The sequence below is a fragment of the Xiphophorus hellerii genome, chromosome 18 (genome assembly GCF_003331165.1).
Source record: "Xiphophorus hellerii strain 12219 chromosome 18, Xiphophorus_hellerii-4.1, whole genome shotgun sequence".
Taxonomy (NCBI): Eukaryota; Metazoa; Chordata; class Actinopteri; order Cyprinodontiformes; family Poeciliidae; genus Xiphophorus; species Xiphophorus hellerii.
The window spans coordinates 1325677-1345209 of NC_045689.1; the positions used below are offsets into that span (position 1 = coordinate 1325677).

Sequence of the window (19533 nt, forward strand, 5' to 3'; positions counted from 1 at the left end):
TTCTGGTTTTGTTAGATTTAAAATTTTGATTTTCATTCTTACTGCTGTATTTAAATCTCAATCTGCTGCCTTTACTGCCACCTAGTGGCCGGAGGGACAGCTGCATTGATTCGTTCTGATTTCTTTAATGAGGTGTGAAACTTCAGAAAACCGTCCTGAACCAGAACCGTTGATCCGAACCAGTTCAGTGACCTCTAAATTAAAATAAATGTTTGTTGTATAAAGTCTAATAAAAAACTAAATTTTTGATATAATAAAATTTTCTCTCCTTTCATATTAAAACCTAAATTCATGTTAAAGCGAATGTTTCCCTAAGCCTTTGAACGCATCACTTGTGTGACGTTTGAACCTTAGTGATTGTGAAACGGTTCGTATTGAACACTCAACAGATTTTGTTGTAAAAGTTTTGGATTTATTTCGCCTGAGAAAACGGGAGCAGCTGAGATAAAACTTTACACAGAAATAACAAAAATACATGAAAACTTAAACCCAGGAAACATGATGACACTCCCTCCTCAGTCCCTGAGAGATAAACATCCATAAAGGGGGCGGGGCTTACACAGGAATCTGTTGCTGATATTGATCGTTTATTGATTAAAAATGTGGATATTTTATTCCCATTTTGCAAAACTGCTAGAAATCCAGTTTCTGTCTGCTGGTTTCTTACAGTTTGGTCACATGTTCTGCCTTTCTTCCCTCTTATTGACCTGGAAGTGAATTTGTGGTCTGACCTGGACGACCTCGCTAATGACGGCAGGATAGAACCAGAATGGTTTGTGAAGAGAAGCTGCTCAGCTCTTGGTGTCCAGCATCTCCAGCAGCAGTTTGTGGATGGGGACGTGCCGCTGGCGGTGCAGCCGGCGGAAGGCCTCCACGGCGCGGGCGGCGCTCTGCCGCAGCAGCGGGAGGCTCATCAGCAGCCGGCCCGCCCGGTGCGGCTCCCTGCGGGAACACTCGTAGTCCTGCAGCGCCTCCTGGAGGCCGTCCTGGAGCCGCTGCAGCGAGTCCGGAGAGTCCGGCGGCTCGGTGTCTGAGGGGCGGAGACCCAGAGGTCAGTTACTGCACAAACCCAACAAATTAAGGCCGAGGCAAAAACAAGGGAGACACTGAGAGCTACAGCTGATCGTGATCATCAGTTATTGATTGGTTAATCCGTCCCGCTGTGGCCCCGGGTCACGCTTCCCTCTCATTTAAATCAGTTCATGGTAACATTCACCGCTCATTGGATACACCACCGCCTCCTACTGGTCATGGGGCGTTACTGCAATCTGATCACAAAACAGCTTTATTATGAAAATATTCCTGTTTACAGTGAAACACTGAAATGTGTCCATTTCTTTATCAAGTCAAAGGTTATTTATATGGCAGCTCAGCTGACCCAAAGTATTGGTTGTCAGTCAGCGAGTAACTCTGAGGAACATTATGCTAACTGAACCCTTCAGTTTTAATCTGTTGTTCAGTTCAGAGTTGCAACATCGATTCCTGTAAAATAAAAGTTTCCTCCGCAGTTTGTGGCCGTCGACGCGCGGAGCGGCCATATTGGATCTCACAGAAAAATTCCCTGACTTTCAAAGTGGGAAGTAAAAAAGAATCTGCTGAGTAATAAAATAAGTCAGCAGATCCAGGAAATGCCGAGTCACTGGTTGCTATGGTGACTCAGAGGGAAGTGAGAAACGGAAACGAATGAATGCTGTAAAGTCCAGTTTGCTTTGATTGATGGTTCTGCTGGTTGTTTCACTGGGATCCAGTTATTATCGAAACATTTTGATCTGTAACTTTGTTTTGAAAAACAGGCTTCCTGTTTCCAGGCAGGATTGGTTCTGTTCATACCGAACAGAACCAGAACCACTACCAGGTTGTGGTTCTGGTTCTGATGTGGGTCTGATCCTCTTTTCTGAGGAACTTCTTGTAAGCATCTGAAAACTTCTGGGATCCCCAGGAATCTGCAGGTGTTTTTCTGCCTGTAGGTGGCAGCAGAGAGGCTGGTTTCTGCTCAACAGCTTGAATTTTGAATTTTGTCCCTTTTCCTGCCCTGTAGCTGTTCAGTGTTTGTAGGTTGAATCAGGCAGGTCACCATAGTGATTGTTCCATCATTAAAAGTATTTCAGGTTATTAGGAATCCAGATTTAGATCAGCTCTCAGTGTTTTTTCGTACCACCTAATAAAACGTTTGTACCTGAGTTGGCGAGCGCCATGGCCTTCATCATCACCGCCTCCTCTGCGCTCATCTTCATCGCCCGGTACCTGGCCGCCAGGTGGCGCACTTCCTGGTAGATAGCAGCCAGCCCGGCGGCCCGGCACTGAGCCTCGTCCAGGCGCAGGTTTCCCGCAAACACAAGCTCCTCCCCCGGCCTGCCCTGCGAGCGCCAGGCCACGCCCACCAGCAGCGCCTCCATCCAGCCGCTCTGCAGCAGCGACATCTGGTCCACCAATGAGAGCTCAGAGAAACCTGGCGGGGAGTGAGAGCGGAGCAGCGAGGCATCAGCGGATCGGTTTGAGACGCTGGTCTTCTACTGGAAGCCATCTTGGTTGCTTCAGTAATGTGAATCTGTTTCAGGAGCCCGTTTACCTGGGATCTGCTTGGCCCAGCCAATCAGAACCAGCAGCTCCCGATTCAGAAGGTCACAGAGGGTCAGCAGGGTCCGCAGGCTGCCGTCGTCCGTCGAGTCGTCCTGATTGGCTGCCAGCGGGGCGGGCTCTGTCAGCAGCAAATGGGAGATCAGCTTGTTCCCTGAAACAGACAGATGGGACCGTCAGACTGGGAAGTCTGGGCGGACTGGGAGCCTTCAGAGGGAACGTCGGGGAACTCACTGGAGCCGAGCGGCAGGCTGAACGGAGCTCTACCGCAGGAAGCCCCGCCTGGCTCCACCCGCCTCCGGTACTTCTGCCGGCCTCCTCTGACCCGGTCCAAACGCACCCCTAAACACACAAACAGCGTTTTAGAACTCCAGTTTCTGACGAGAAAAACTCAGAACTTTGATACGACGTTTGTTCTGATCGGCGCTGAGCTCTGGAGCTGGATCACGTTTATGAGGCATTTTGTCTCCTTATTAATATTTTAGTTTGTCCTTCCACAGATCTTTCTTTTCAGTCACAGAGCAAATGTCCCATTAAAGTTTCCTAAAAGCTGCTATTTCAACAGGATGTGAACTTTGACCTTAAAGCCTGAATTTACATTCAATTGTACAAAAACAGTTTTTTTTCTGTCAGTTAGATGTTAAATTAATCAGAGGATATACATTTGAAAATTGTGTTTACAGTTAGTGAAAACTGAAGTATGATGCTAATTAGCAATGCCAGGCATTTAAGGAAAACTTTTTATTTTAATATGTTTGCTTTAATGATGCTTAATGATGATTAATGATATCAATCAGGCCTTTGAATCGGAATAAAACTGATTTCTGAGCAGCTTTTTCTTCATCGCCGTGTTTGGATGCAGCTGACTGGTGGAAATCAGCAGAAGAAACATTTAGAAAATGAATTTTTATTACACAACACTTTCAGTTTATCAGTCAGATTAAATGCGGTTCTGCCCAAACGTATTTATCTATGAACCGGGTGTAGTTCACACTCCGACCACTAGATGGTCCCAAAGCCCTTCTAACAGTATCGTTGAGCCCGATGTATCATACGACTGAACCGGGTCCCATCGTACCTTCCCGCATCATCCCGGCCTGCAGACACTTCTGGAAGCGACACGCCTGGCAGGCTTTCCTCCGCCGCTTTGTGATCTCGCACTCGTTCGTCACCGGGCAGCTGTACTCGATGTTGCCTTGGTAACCAGAAAACAGGAAACGCGTCAGGCCGTCTTTCAACAATGAAAAAATGCTGCTGTGGTTCTGATGGTTGAGTTTTTAGCGGTGATCCGATGGGGCCAGTGGAAATCTTAGCTGATGTTTAATTATTATTATTGTTTAGGTATTTATTGGGCTGCAGATCTTTACTGAGGAACGGTTTGCATGAACTGAAATCATTTTTAAAGGGTCGGTGGTTTTTCTAGGGGTGTAATTTATCATTGTTGTAAGCTGGTAACTTAGTTATTTTTTGCTATAAATAACTTAAACTGATTAAACTGATTTTACACTCAAAATTATCTTAAAAATGAATAATTGAAAATAATTATGGGTTAATAATTTCCTGGCATATTTTAATGTCACATTATTCTCTGCTGCTGATGAGGATGATGAAGGTCACCTTGGATGGTCCTCTTGAAGAAGGCCTTGCAGGCCTCGCAGGACGCCACCCCGTAATGATAACCAGAGGCAAAGTCTCCGCAGACCAGACAGAGCCGCTTGGGCCCCATGGGGCCCATCAGGGCCCGGCACTGCACCTGCCAGAGAACACCAGGTAAACCCAACATGAAGCCTGGAAGACGCTCCAGTCTCATTTTAGTTCCTATTATACATCATGATACATTTGTAAATATGAAAACCAATAATCCCTGAATCTAATCTGGATTATGGAGCTTCAGCACAACCGGAAAATGTTTGTTAGTCCCGATGGAGCAACAGGAACCAGTTCCTACCTTCACTGAAAAAGAGTCCGACTGAAACTCCACGGCGCCCCCTGCAGGGCTTCCGCTGGAACTGCACCCCGCTGGAGAGTCAGGAGTCTGGTCCCCGCAGGAGGAAGAGGAGGATGGGCTGGAGAGGAGGAAGAGCGGAGAGGGGCTGGGAGGAAGGTGAGGGATGAAACAGGAAGTAAAAGAGGAGAAAATAAAAAACTTTATTTGTATTTGATGTAAAGAAAAGAGAAAAATGATTCAATAAACATTAAGATGCTGCAGCTACGGAAACCCAGGAGGGCCACAGCGAGGAACGCTTCTTAAAAATAAAATAAATTTATCCTTATATTTATCTGCGCGCCTTTAAACGTAACTTTATCTAAATTCATGAGTCTATTGCATTTCTGACTGTTTTCTTATTTATTTCTGTGTTTTATTAAACAGACATGAAAACATCTGGTTATTAAAAATCATGAGAAGAACTGGTTCAGAACCAGCGAACAAAAAGAAAAAGATCTGACAAGAAATGGAAAAGTAAAACTTCGAAGCCTCTCTTTGCATTTTATTAATGTTTACAAACACTAATGTTTATATTTCCAAACATTTGAGCCGCATAAATAAATGAGTTCTGTTGTTTCTGCATGTTTGCAATAAATTTGTGATGGATTCACTTTTTTAAGGTTTTACAAAAAATCATCTGATTGTTTCTGTCCAACTGCAAACGTCTTAATATCAAAAGTTCAGAATCTAGAATCGCTCTGAAATATTTCCATCCATTTTTATATTTCATGGCGGCCAGCAGGCCTCAAAGTCGTTGTCATGGTAACGTTGAACAGTCTGTCTGCTGCATGTTTTACTGCAGCTCTCTGTTATGAAAGACTTTAGAGTTAAAGTTCAGTAAAAATTCAGAGGATCATTGAACTCACCATGGGGAACCGAGGAAGAGTCCAAAGTCCTTCAGCTCCATCCTGACCCAGTCCGGGTCTGCGGCCCCATGTGAAGCCGCCCGAGGCCGGACTCTTTTATCCGGAGGCGGCAGGGGGCGGGGCCTGCAGCCTCAGCCAATCAGCAGCCAGCAGACTTCTCGGCCATTGATCGGGACAGTGACAGATGTAGGCCACGGCCGCCGCAGCCGAGGTCAGAGTTCAACCTCTGCGCTTCAATAACATCCAGAAATTCATCACTGCAGGAAAATTCAGACATTAAACAATAAAAACAGATTTACAACGTCATCATTTTAAAAAACACTCTGAGGTCACAAACATTTTAAACGATGTTAATACACAATAATGATTTCAGAACAAGGTTACATTTTACAGTAAGATGTGCATCATTTATATTTGAAGGAGGAATTTATAGCAAGTTCTAACCGACCCCACAGAAAAACCAACGAGTCCAATTCAACAGCTGCTACATTATTAACCCGCCGCCAGAGCAGCACAACCTCAAATCAACAGTTTCCACAAACTAAATTGTTCTTCAGGCCCATTTTTACGTTTCAGTGCAAATTGATGCATTTTCGTGCAAGTTTGTTTAATTCTGCTATATTTTAGCGGACAGCGTCACAGCCGAACCTCTGTGGGATGAAGCTGTCTGCTGCTCTCGGTTCCTTTGGTCCAGTTTGGTTGTTTTTTATTTTATTTATTTATTTTTAGTTTGGTTTGCGACAGACTGGCGACCTGTCCAGGGTGAACCCCGCCTCCCGCCCGGAACGTAGCTGGAGATAGGCACCAGCAACCCTCCCGACCCCACTGGGGACAAAGGGTGAACAGAAAATGGATGGATGGATAGTTTGGTTGATGATTAGGAAGCGGAAGCGGCTAATGGTAGCATTGCTTGCTAACTCAGGACTGTTGCTATAACCATCGACGTGTTCACGTGGTGTCGCCATTAAAGTGTCCAGTAATACAAAGAAGTTGTTAGATTTTTCGCTTTTGTGCAAAAACGTTGCTATAGAGGCTAAAAAGTCACTTAATACATCGATAAAGTTGCTACGTCACTGTTTAAGTTCACTGAAACGCTCTCGGTTCAGTCTGCCCTCTAGTGGTAACAATAAAGCAATGCAATCACCATTAGTAACTAGTAACTAGTTACATTTACATTGAGCAACTTTTATGTATTTTTATTACTAAGCTGTACTTTTTACTTTTACTTGAGTAATTTTATTATGAAGTATTTTTACTCTTACTTGAATAAATTTCAGGATTTTCTTCCCACTAAATGAAAAACAAACATGTTTTATAAAATCCACCAGACAGACTCACAGCTGCAGTTTCTGTTAAAGTTTCAGAAGTTTTTTTATTGAATGAAACTGATTTGGAAAAATTTTCTTTATTTTTTGTTACTCATATTAATTATTGTCATTTTGGTCCTTAAAATACCAACATTTCAACTTAACTTTATATTTTGGTTCGTCTGATGATGTATCTTTAAAATATTAAATGATTGATCATTTGATCAGTTACTCAGTACTTGAGTCGACTTCTTACCAAATACTTTTTACTTCTAGTTGAGTAAAATAAGTTGAAGTAGTTCTACTCTTACTTGCGTATAATGTTTGGGTTCTAAATTATTATGGGATGGCAGAAAAATGTCAGAGTTTAATATCTGGACGGGATCAGCAGAACTACGTTTGATTTTGGACTCCAGCTTCCTGAGTCGCAGCTTGACCTTTGACCTCAGGTGGTTTTAGGAGTTTGTTAGATTGATGTTTGTTAGAAAAAACACATTTGGACACTTTTAGGGTCTAAACTCTAAATTTCATTTTCCTGTCCAGTAGAGCATCAACTTGAAGGTAAAAACTGGTAAATGGTGGCATCAGGTCCAATCTCAGACCTGTAAGAACTGCCGGCGTTCCCAGTGGAACCAGTGAAACCAGGAGCTCCAGGTTCTCTGGACCTGCTTTGAACTGGAGCTGCTGAGGCTGCAGTTCCTGCAGCAGGTGAGAAACAAACAGTCGGTGTTAATCTTACACTCAGACGCTCCCGGATCAGCCTCACCTACATCTGCTGTTTCATAAGAGCTGCATAACTGGACCGGCTGTCTGTCCGTCCGACCGGGACACGGAGCCGCCCGACCCGCGGGTCAAAGTTCCTCTGAAGCCGTCCACAAGCAAAACTATCAGAGAATAACAACAGATGAGTGGCAGCTTTTCATGGTGTTATTAGTCATTCAGTCGTTAATCTGAATTAATATAAATCATTTAAATGTTGATTTGATTCTGTTTCATCTGAAGACGGTGACAAAATCACCAAGAGCTACGATGAGTAAATACACAGTGTCCTGAAATTCATGAGACTCTAATCAACCAAACCAGCAGTAAACAGAAAACCAGAGAATAAAAGGTTTGGTGTCTAAATGAATGAATGGATGAATCTCCATCAGAGGTTTGTGAAACCTCGTCAGGAAGGAGTTCTGCTCCACCTGGTCAGTGACGTTCTCCGTTTGGATGTTTTCTCCTCCAGGTCTCTCAGACTCGTCCCACATCAAGTCAGAGTCGTTCACAAGTCATTTTAGTCCAAGTCTCCATTGAGTGAAATCATCGTTTCCTCATTAAATTCATGCCGTCTAGTCCGCCTCTAACGGCATCGCTGCTCAGAAACCCAACCTGCTATTCCTCCATGTTTGATCTTTAGCTGAACCATCAGAACCTGCAGGTCTGGACCGGAAAGGTGAAACTTTGGAGGCGATAGATTTGTCTCAGCAGCCAATCAGTGAGCAGCAGGCTAACCTGAGTAAAAATATCCTGGACTGTGAGACCCGGCTCACCCGGCCCGCTCATCCTCATCTTCATCAATCAGATCTGGGTCAGTGTAGCTCTGAGTCAGCCCTGTAGCCCAGATTGCTGCAGGGCTTAAGGTCCACTCTGGAACATTTCTCTGCCCTGGTCCAAACATTTCGCAACCCGGACCCGGTTCCAGCTGCGCTCGGTTTGGAACCGGAGTGTAAATAACAACGTTTAGTGTTTTCAGCGGCCGAAATGGGTTTTCTCCTTAGGGTGTCTGGGCTCTCCCTTAGAGAGAGAAGCTCAGTCATCCAGGAGGGACTCAGAGTAGAGCCGCTGCTCCTTCACATCGAGAGGAGCCAGTTGAGGAGCCTCCTGGACGCCTCCCTGGTGAGGAGTTCATGTCCCACCGGGAGGAGGGGAAAACCCAGGACACGCTGGAGGGACGATGTTCCTCTGCTGGCCTGGGAACGCCTTGGGATTCCCTGGAAGGGCTGGAACAAGAGGCTGGGGAGGGAAGCTGCTAACCCCGCGACCCGACCCCGGAAGAAAAGGGATGGATGGTGTTTTCAGTCACTGGAACAAAAGAACTGTTGCAGTTTTTACTAACATGGTTTTAGTCGTGTTGGCGTCTATGAGCAGTGTCAAGAAAATCCGAGCTCATCCCACTTCCCCATGCTGGAGATTTTAGTTTAACAGTAATAATAAATAAAGTTATCTTTAAAATGAATCACTCAAGTGACATCTAGGCCCAACAGTAGACTTAGGTGTCAATAAAATAAATCTGGTTGTGTGTGTTGTTTTTGTCTAAAGCAAACTTTGCTTTAATTCTACTTTTTTCTATCTAATCATAAGAAGTCATAGTCAGTCAGAGAGAGTCATTAAACAGGAAAAGCAGGTTTCCTGGAAAAAGAGGAAGTTTCCAGCCTGTAGATTTATAAAAATAGCTGAGACTATTCCTTAGTTTAAAACATGAAAGTTTTACAGAATGAAATCTAAACATTATTAGTAATTGGATAAGATTCAAGGTAAAACACTTATATTAATATTGGTTTACTTGTAATCATACTTACACTTACATTTGTGGGAACACTTACAAGAAAAACAAGTAACTGTAAACGTGGGTATCAAATAATTAGAATCATGGATTATTCTTGGTTTCTTTTCAGAAAAACATCTGTAATAACTCACATTAGGATTATAATAAGGATAATTAATAAGTTATGGTTATAAAATTATAAATGAATGCTAAATCAGAGAAGCTAAAGCAAATAAATGTGATATAAATGTGATTTTGACATTGAACTTGAAATGGTGTAGAAGGTGTAACTGCAATTAAACATCACTGATATGTTGGAGGTAGATGGTAGGTGAAAGGTGAAAGGAAGGGAAAAAGGGGAACTAACAGGAGAGCAGAGATGATCAACGCCTTATTTAGGTGAAAGGTTGTGAAGACAACGGACATAGGAGGTTGAGCAACCCTGAGACATTAGCACAGACATCAGGACATAATGTCTGTAAGACAGTGATGGATGTGAGGTCATCTGTCTAAGCAGTCAGCCAATGAAAACGCACCAAAAGGGTGGATAAACCCTATAAAAAGTGGGTGCAAAAGAGGAACCTTTTGTTGGATCCTCCGGGCAGCTTCGAGCCAAGAGATGGACAAAGAACTCTGCAGCTGAAGAAGAGCCGGAGCCACGGAGCCGAAGACTGTCCTGCCATGAGGACCAACCCGTCAGGCCTGCAACATGTGGCTTCGAATCGCACTTCTCTCATCGGCTGGGTTCAGACCCCAAAGACAAAGATGAAGACAAAGGCAAAGGCAAAGAAGAAGAACTGGTGCCTTTTTTCCTTCCTGCACCAAGTCCTGTGTGACCTCACCATCCATGCGGAGAGGAGGCTCATCAGACCTGCGGAGATCCTGGCCTTCATCGATCGGCGTCTTCCTCCTGCTGCAGCACCTTCTTCATCATCAGGCCAGGTCTGGGGTTCGAAACACCAAACTCCGTCCGTCTCTCTCAAAGGTTCTCTTTTTTAGTTCTCAGTATCAGCAGTAGGGAAAGATAGACTAGATGACTGATTTTACTTATTTGATTATTTCTGCTACTGAATTAAGCTGTACTGACCCTTGCAAAACTGCCTTACTAATAAAATATTTAGCATAAAGAAAATCTAAAAGATGTTGTGGACATTCAGTTAATGAGTCACCTTAAAGTTCTTTGATGGTTGTAAAATAGCTATGATGTTTGATTCTGGAGAGGAAAAAGTTTAAAATGTTTTTAGGTTGCTGGTAGCCCAAATTTAAAACGTCATCCTTGGGACTCGCCCGAGTCACTAAAACCTACCTGGTTCAATAACAAATGCAAGTTGTAAAATAGAGAACGAGCGACCGTTAACAGGTGTGCTCTGTGAAACTAGTTGGCTGTAGGCTGCTCAGTCTGGCTAATTCACAGGGGGAAGAAGGGTGGGACACCTGGATGTAGGCCGTCAGAAAACCAGGCGAATCGTTTCTCGAAACCAGCTTAAACAGAGTTTACTTCAGTTCTGGGCAGGGTAAATCCCAGCAGATTTAGGAAACTCAATTAACCCGTTAGAAGGAGAGCTGGTAGCACATCTCCCCTCTCAGAAGAGGAAGTAGAGAGTGAGAGAGTAGAGACAGAAGGGGGGGGGGGGGGGGGGGGGGGGGTGTTGCGCAACAACAGCAGACATCGTGGAACAGGTCGGGTTTACCTGGAGAACCGGAGTTTAAATTTATACTCGCTGATGACATCATTATCCTTGGTTAATGTACTAACTCATTTCCTATCAGAAACAGATTCACTGCTTCAATAAAAATAATCTAAAATGTTTTATTTTTAAATTTTCTTAAATAAAAACATAATTTAAGTCTGACCGACCCAACTTCAACATTTGACAAGAAAATCGGATCAGTTCCCTCCCATATTGGGGTTTAAATGGATTTTAAAGCATTTGCAATCTGAACGGTTTTATTGTGTTTTATCCAGTTTTCATTTCTGAACCAGAAGAAGCCAAATGTGGTGAATTCGATCAGCTTCCTTCCTCTGGTTCTGATCTGCTGAATAACTCTGCCCTGCACTAGTTAGATATGAATATAGAAAATACTGAGAAAAACTGTTAAAACCAAGTTCACGTAAATAATCACAGTAATTTACTGGATGGATAGATTTAACCTGTTATAGATGTTGGAGGAGTAAAAAATAAGTTCTTACTTTTACTCAGTCCTTAAACATGTAAATATACTTTACAATTATTCCTTTGTTTTAAGTGTGTTTTATTTGAATATAACTTTATTCTTTTATATGTTCAATATGGTCAATCTTGGCTTGACTAAACTTTAAAATCAATCCACAGACGGTGGCGGCCATCTTTACTGCCGTAAACAGAGCGCTGCTGGGTGACGGCTACGTTCTTCTTCTGCGCATGCGGGTCGCTTTGGCGGTGTAAACCGTTCACACAGAGGAATGAACGTGTGAACGTGTTCATGTTGCATTTAATTAGCAACATGAACAACTGGGCAAAAAAATAAAATTGAGCATCAAGACCTGCTGGGTGAACGTAGCCTTAGTCACTTTGCAGGAACTACAGTTATAGAAAAATAAAGTAAACTGGTTTATTGATTTAGTCGATGCATAGCAGATCCGGTCATTTAGAAAGTAAGCTAAAACTTTCTTTGCTAGCTTGAGAAATCCAGGATAACAACATGATGCTTAAAAACCAGATCATGAACTTTCAGTTTGAAGCTGATAAAGCTGATGGACCAGTTTGAAACCTGGCTTCAAACTGGTTTGAGCCTGTTCGGTCCATTAAAAGCCTCCGGGTTTCTAAGAACCAGTTCAGGAGTATCAGAAGAGAAGGACGGGACTTCCTTTAAGGAGAACAGGATGGATGTTTCGTTACTACGTGCAGTTTTGACCCAAACCGCCTGTTCTGATGCAGCATTACTGTTCGTTGAGTCCAGTGACATTCTGTTTTCATCTGAGCAGCGGTTCTGGACGGGATGTGTCCTGAGATTTAAGCTGCGCTGCTTGTTCTGTGAAAGTGAAAGCTGATATTCCGCTGGCTCATAGGTTCAGCAGTGCAGCGCCTGGACCTCGCTAATCCTCTTAAAACTGGCCGGTGTGAACGCGGGATTGGCCTATAATTCAAAGTAGCTTAGAGACATAGATCTACATAAACAGAGTGAGCATTAAGGTTATGGATCCAGGTGGAAGATTAGTACCAGGCTGCACGAGAAAATCACCTGCAGTGACTCAACAACTGGGCTGCAGCTAACAAGCTAACGCTACGCTAGCAAGTCTCATGAAAACAAAGGTAATAAAATCCTCCGACACATCTGCTTTTATGGCATGCAGGTTTATAAAAATGGTTCTTAACTGGAGAGAAAAATAACATCATGATGAATCAATGCTGACATTCTTGCCCCCCTACTGATGAACCATGGGTATTACAACTTTTCTTTTTCTTCCAATTCTCGTCAAAAAATTTTTTATTTCAAATTAAATAAAAATCTGTTTCAATAATATTTAGTTATGTAATCAGGAGTCATGTTCAGCTTTGCAACATTTTTAATGTAGCCTAATTTAGTGACGTGTTACTCTTGCTGTTATTGTTTGTCGTCTTTTTAGCCCTTTTTTGCAACTCTCTCCTTCAAGAAGTTCTTCTGTCTTTATACAACCTGCAACTATTTTCAATCTGTCCTGCTGTTGAAGTTTAAATATAACTAGAAAATTTCGGAAGAAATTTAGCCGGGGCCTGCCAAGGCGCGCCCGTCGGGCTCGGGCCCGGCGTCGTCGCGCCACAAATCGGCGTCGACGCTAAAGAACGCCGCGACGTAATCAGTGGCACGCGGAGAACCGCAAGAACGTTAAGCGAGGCGGACGTGCACAATTCGGTACGATTTAAAATGTTGTCAAGGCTTTTATTTTGGAAGTTTTGTTAAACTTCATTTCAAAGGGCCAAACTAATCCCATGCGTAATAGTCCTTGGGTTAAAATAGTTATATAATGCTCAAAACACAAGTAGCTGATGTAAAAATATTCAAGGCTTTTATTTTGAAATTTTCAGTATGCTTCATTTTAAAGTTCTGAACTAATACCACGTGTAAGAGTGCTTTGGATGAAAAAGTCAAATAAAGGCAAAACAGAGCAATTACGTCATGTAAAAATATTCAAGGCTTTTATTTTGAAATTATTATTATGCTCCATTTTAAAGTTCCGAAGTAATCCCATGTGTAACAGTGCTTTGGATGAAAAAGTCATATACGGCCAAAAAGAGCAATTACATGATGTAAAAATATTCAAGGCTTTTATTTTGAAATTTTCAGTATGATTCATTTCAGAGGGCCAAACTATTCCATTGTGTAACAGTGCTTTGGATAAAAAAGTCACATAAAGCCAAAAAGCGCAATTACCTGATGTAAAAATATTCAAGGCTTTTATTTTGAAATTATTATTATGCTCCATTTGAAAGTTCCGAAGTAATCCCATGTGTAACAGTGCTTTGGATGAAAAAGTCATATAAAGCCAAAAAGAGCAATTACGTCATGTAAAAATATTCAAGGCTTTTATTTTGAAATTTTCACTATGCTTCATTTCAAAGGGCCAAACTAATACCATGTGTAACAGTGCTTTGGATGAAAAAGTCAAATAAAGCCAAAAAGAGCAATTACATGATGTAAAAATATTCAAGGCTTTTATTTTGAAATTTTTGTTAAGCTTCATTTCAAAGGGCCAAACTAATCCCATGTGTAACAGTTACTGAGTTAAATCAGTTATATACAGCCCATAGCAGCAAGTAGTTCTAAAGGCCAGTTCTCAGTCCTGATCTGTTTCAACTGAGGATAGTTAGAACTACAATGATGCGTATTTGTAGTCCAAACCAGCAGCCAATAGCCTCTTGAGATCCGTTGCTATGTTAAATAAGTTTCACACCAAGGTGTGAAGTGTTAGTGAAAGAGCCTGAGAGCCTCAGAAAATCCTGTCGCATCACTTTGCTCTGAAGCACCGTGACAGAAAACCGTACGGTCTAGATAAATTTCGAAAACATTTTACCGGAGCAGACAGGCGTATCAATGTGAGGACCGATTTTGATACTAATCGTGCGATATTTGTGGGCGTGATGGCGATTTCAAAAATGATTTGGGCTGAAAAAGTTGTCTTGATCTCCCACTCTAATCAGCGAGAGAAGCACTCTAACTTTAGGAAAAATGAGAAAGTTTGGGTCGCTTAGAGGCAAATTGTGGACAAACCGTAACTGGTATCGACGAGCCGTCTTCACTTTCGAAGAGATCACAGACGTATCTACAAAATGAAATTTGAATGGCATTTCTAGGTGAATTTGTGACGACACAGAAAATCCTCAAAAATAGGGTATTTCTAGGATTTTTCCCATTGACTTATAATGGGGTTTTTTTCGTAGTTTTTTGCGAATTATGTCGCCACGTTAACCCCAAATCCCACCACAAGTAATAGCTCCAATGGCGTGAATTTTCTGCACGTTTTGATACCTCATTTGTAGGTGTGCACCCAGCGGTATGAGCCGCATTAACGGTTACGGAAGAAAAATAAAGAAGAAGAATATTAAAGAGACGCTTCTCTCCGACAATAGTAATAGGTTCCTGCCATTGCTTTGCATGGCAGGCCCCAATAAAACAAACTAATTTGGTTGTGTGTAATTTTCATCCTGATTAGCCTTATGCTAGCTACTATCTTTTATGACGTTTTAACAGCTGATAATGCAAACATCTGAGGCCCTTATGGGACCTACAGTAATTTATTTATAGTTTCTTTAAAATATTGCAAGTTTGATTTATTCCTAAATAGCTCAGAAAAAACAAAAACCACAACAACACATTTAAGAGTTAATGTGTGCAAATGTATTTGCAGTCCTTGTCAAAGAAACAAGAATACAAAAAAGTTTTATCAAACTTTAAAATAAAACCATTTAAAACCCAAAAATATGGTTTCAGATTGGTTACGAAACCCACTGTGAGGAACCTGGTCTTTGGCAGATACAGTGCAAGTTTTACTTGAACCTTCATGTGCTGAAGAGGAAAAATAAAGCTGTGACACTTGATTTAGCATAATATCACATAAAGGAAAGTTTTAGACACACATTTCATTTTCATTTCAAACTTCTGCTGTGGAAAAATACTGCAGGCACATCAAAATAGTCATAAAGCCAACTGAAAACAGAAATTAAACATATCACTCACACTGTTTTCCACTGAAAATGTAATACAAATATTTAACAAATAAGTTGAATATTTGGTGGAATATCAGTTCATATTTAGATCTGTACAACAAGTTTAATTAAAAATGTTAATTAAGAAATCATTTCAAATAAAATGAAGTTGAAATAAGTATATATACAGTAAAAATGGTTATATTTGAACTAGTAACTACAAAAACCAAGAGCTTTGCATTTACTTCTAAACTAGAAGTAAACACAGGTGGCTAGAAATAAGCTAGCTAATATGCTAGATAGTAAAAACAGCCAGAACTATTTACAATTCAACTATTTAAATGAGCAGATTAGATTTGAAAGTTGTGATGAGTTCAGTCACAACTTTCTGCTTTTAGCCTGAAAACTCATCTGACACTAAGCAGGAGGCTGTTAGCCACGTAGCGCTACTACAAAATGTAACTAAATACATTTCACAAAAAATAGTCTTAGTGGAATAATAAAGGAGTGAACATATTAGGATATTTGATTTTTTGGATTAAATAACACTTGCTAACTGATTAGCGCTGGTGCCAACTGTTAGGAGAAAAACTAATCATATTCAAAATGACACACTTTAAAGCAATTTAAAAGGTTTTACAAAGGTAACTTTCAAGCCCAAAAGTGTTAATTGTTTTGACAGTAACACATTTGAGCTTGATTATTAGCATCTGAGCTAACTACAGCCAAACAGCCTACAAGCTAATAAACAAACCAAACGGCTCATTTCAATAGTTAGCGTTTGATCGCTAAATGTTTTTCCCAAGTATTTCAGCAAGTAGCAAGCTTTGATTTTAGACCTTTAGATTTCAATCCCTTCAACTATTTACAGTTGACAGGACTGAATGCTAATGAATGCTAAGGACCTCATTAATGTCTAATTCTGGTTTTGTCTGTTAGCTAGTAAGTTAACAGGTAAAAATTAAAGAAAATGTGTTTATTATTTATTGTTAACCCATAAACGACTTTGGTGTATTGAAAATAAAAAAATCACTGCAACTTTAGAAACAATTAAATATTAGCAAATAATCTTCATATCAACTGATCTTTAAAATCTTTGTTAGCATTACCTGGTTACCTGATGTTCCAACTGTTGAGGACCAACAGTGAGTGCTTTAATTTTTATATAAGTACATTTAGGTTGAGCAGAACCAACATTAAAATATTTAATCAAAAACTAGAAGATATTTTATTGCCTTAAACTTTAACATCTCCATGAATCTTTCTTAAACTTAGAGTTTTCATTAAACATCTGAAGCTCTGAGTTCTATTATTGTTATAATTGTTTGTTTTTTGTATCAACTTCTCTGGCCAACAATATTAAATTTGGTCCATTCAAAGCCTCTTCCTGTGGATAATGTGACTAGAAACTAAAACAGTCATTTGGGATGAAATGTTTGATCTACGGATACATAATTATTTAAAACAGGATGTGGAAACATTACTTTATATGAAGCAAAACTTCAGCTCTGTCAGTCTGAATCTGCTTCATATGATTGACGTTCAGCCCATAAATGTCCTCAGGAAGACAAACTATGAGCGCTGCAGACAGCAGGGATTTGAACCATCAACCTGATTTATTATTGTTAATGTTGTTTAATCTGTAAGTAAGCAAATAAATAAAGTTTATTTACTAAAATCTGGGCTGTAGAAAGGCCACAGGGCCCACTTTGCTTTATATCAACACTCCTAATCTGCTTTTGTTCAAATTCGAAATGTTAACATGATAAATCCAAACTAGTTGAGAGAAATACGGTGCTGTTGACATCAGGTGGCCTCAGAGCAACAATGCTGGTCAGAACAGGAGCAACAACTACACACAATCCCTGCTTCACACGGCAAGATTTAGAAATTTAGACGACAAAACTTTGTATCAACTTTGGTCCTGTATTGATAGGTTGTGGATTATTTTTAAAAGATAAAAAAAAAAAACCCCGATACCAAGAGATCTCTGATGATCTCTACTGGACTTTCTGGCGTGCCAACGCAGCTGTTTCAGTTTCCTCTCTGTCTCTGATTGGCTAAACGTAACAGACTGCTGCGTTCTCGTTTGATGCCACATGATGCGATACCAGGCCAGGACGATCCGATATGATGAAAATACCTGATTTCAGATCGGAGCGGTTCCTTCAGAGCAGCTCAGATTCCTGAACAAACGGCAGGAAAATTATCCTAAGTCATACTGATAATCCTTAAGATTATTGGAAATGAAAATTGGGACTAAAATTGACTTAAAAAAATAAATATTAGTGGTGTGAATAACAGATTTTGTCTCAGCAATTGTTTGAGACTCACCACAGAGAGCTTTTAAATCCTTCCTCATGGTGCCGGTTTGTTACGTCTCCTGTTTCTCCTGACTGTCTACTCACAGGATAAATTTTCACTTTTTACTTTGGTCATAGGTGGACGTTTCTACGCATCAACACCCTCGTTTTGAAGCCGTTTTTTCCATCTTTGTTTCTCATGTTTAGTTATTTTTTAGCAGTGAAATAAATAAAACTGTCCAGGATTGAAAAGGAAAAGTTTTCTGAATGTTGATGTGCCTTTAGATGAAGACCAGAATGTGGTTCTGTTTGTCATGGAAGATGTTAAATCAGCTCTTCTGTCTTTGGTCGGTTTAGTGCAAACAGGAAGAACTGAATACTTCAGTGTCATTCCACCTGCTAAAGGTCAGAGGTCAGCAACCTGCTGTTAATGGTTCTGTTAAGAAATCAACAGATGATTTAAATTAAAATTTTATAAAAACTCCTGCCTTTAGCAGGTCAGCTCATGTAATTAATAAATGTTTCACAACAGAATGGTAGTCCAGTGAGCGGCCGGGTTGCTGGTCCTGCCGGGTCTAAGCAGCGATGCAGTGGTTGCGTCTGCGCGACATGACGTAACCTCTCCTGCAGACGCATCGGAAGGAGCCTTCTGTGTTGACGCAGCGAGCGTTGACACACGGGAACGGCAGCGCAGCAGCGTCTTCGCACTCGTTAATGTCTGGAAAATGGACAGCGAGTCAGAGATGGCCAGCGCGGCGCAGCGCGGCGCAGCGCGGCGCTACGTACCGATGCAGCTCATGGAGGTCAGGTCCAGCTCAAAGCCCACGTAGCAGTCGCAGGTGTAACCCTCGGCAACGCGGATGCACTGGCCGTTCTCACAGCCGTGCAGAATCCCACAATCCTCGGTGGCACTCAGGCTGGCGTGCGTCTCGTAGCGCCCTGGAAGAACGACTCAAAGTATTCACACTCAGAAACTTATTTTAATGGGATTTAAATGAGACTAAAAGGGGAAACCATTCATGTTTCAAACATTAATAAAAACAGTTTTTCTAGATCGGGGTCTTCAACCGGCGGCGCTAAACGAGTTTTATTCTGCTGGACTGACGGCAAAAATGTCTCTTTGGTTTGTAAAGGCTGCAGATCCCTGATCCTGACCTACAGACTGCGTTTCCTCCGTTCTCCGTAAGGCAGATCAGTTCTCATGTTTTCAGGAGTTTTTCCACCTCAGACTTACTCTCATACACCCTCCGTGGCCCGCTGCCCTCGCCGCCTCCTCTGTCAGTGAACGGAGGAAGCCCCGCCCCCGGCCTCCACCCCCTGAAGTCTCCTCCCTCCTCCCGGTCACCGTACGGCGATCCTGGCCGTGGCGCCAGGCTGAGCGGCGGTGGGTCGGATCTGGACGGAGGCAGCGGCCGGGGCACGAAGGCGATGTCGGACCGGGGGTCCGGAGGGAGCCGGAAGGTGGGCGTCCTGGGCGCGGAGCCGTCTGGGGAGCCGTAGTCTCCATCCGGGTAGAAACCGGGGCTGATGGGAACATCGGAGCGTCAGGAAACACGAGGAGCAGCTGGACGTCGGGAGCCAGCGCCACTGGCCTCACCTGAACTCGGAGCCGCCGTAGGCGTCGTCCGGCGGGCTGAAGGAGACGGGCGGCCTGGCCCTGAAGTCTGACCTGCTGCGCCCTGCTAGCGAGTAGTCGATGTAGTCCTGACTGAAATCTACGTCAGAAAGCGGCGCTGCAGGAAAGAACTCCGGACCGTAGGGGGCAGCTGGAAAAACCAGGAGACGATCAAGAACCACAA

The 19533-nt window shown here is 42.2% G+C and overlaps 2 protein-coding genes across 4 annotated transcripts in view; both read right to left on the reverse strand.

Annotated features, from left to right (window-relative positions):
* Positions 1-427: 427 nt before the first annotated feature.
* esrrd (estrogen-related receptor delta) lies at positions 428-5540 on the reverse strand. The gene is made up of 8 exons (XM_032545405.1): positions 5431-5540; positions 4526-4670; positions 4195-4330; positions 3656-3772; positions 2812-2919; positions 2570-2731; positions 2177-2449; positions 428-1030 (listed from the first exon to the last, which is right to left on the reverse strand). Exons 1-8 carry the CDS (start codon positions 5469-5471, stop codon positions 792-794), a joined length of 1221 nt encoding a protein of 406 aa, XP_032401296.1. The 5' UTR covers positions 5472-5540; the 3' UTR covers positions 428-791.
* Positions 5541-15100: 9560 nt separating this feature from the next.
* Positions 15101-19533, reverse strand: part of ltbp4 (latent transforming growth factor beta binding protein 4) — a 40864-nt gene continuing 36431 nt past the window's right edge. For all 3 annotated transcript variants that reach the window (XM_032590706.1, XM_032590705.1, XM_032590707.1), the window contains 4 exons: positions 19332-19500; positions 18969-19258; positions 18521-18673; positions 15101-18452 (listed from right to left, as the gene is read on the reverse strand). In XM_032590706.1, coding sequence (XP_032446597.1) covers positions 18310-18452; positions 18521-18673; positions 18969-19258; positions 19332-19500 — 755 coding nt within the window. In that variant the 3' untranslated portion in view covers positions 15101-18309. The remainder of the gene's footprint in view (positions 18453-18520; positions 18674-18968; positions 19259-19331; positions 19501-19533) is intronic.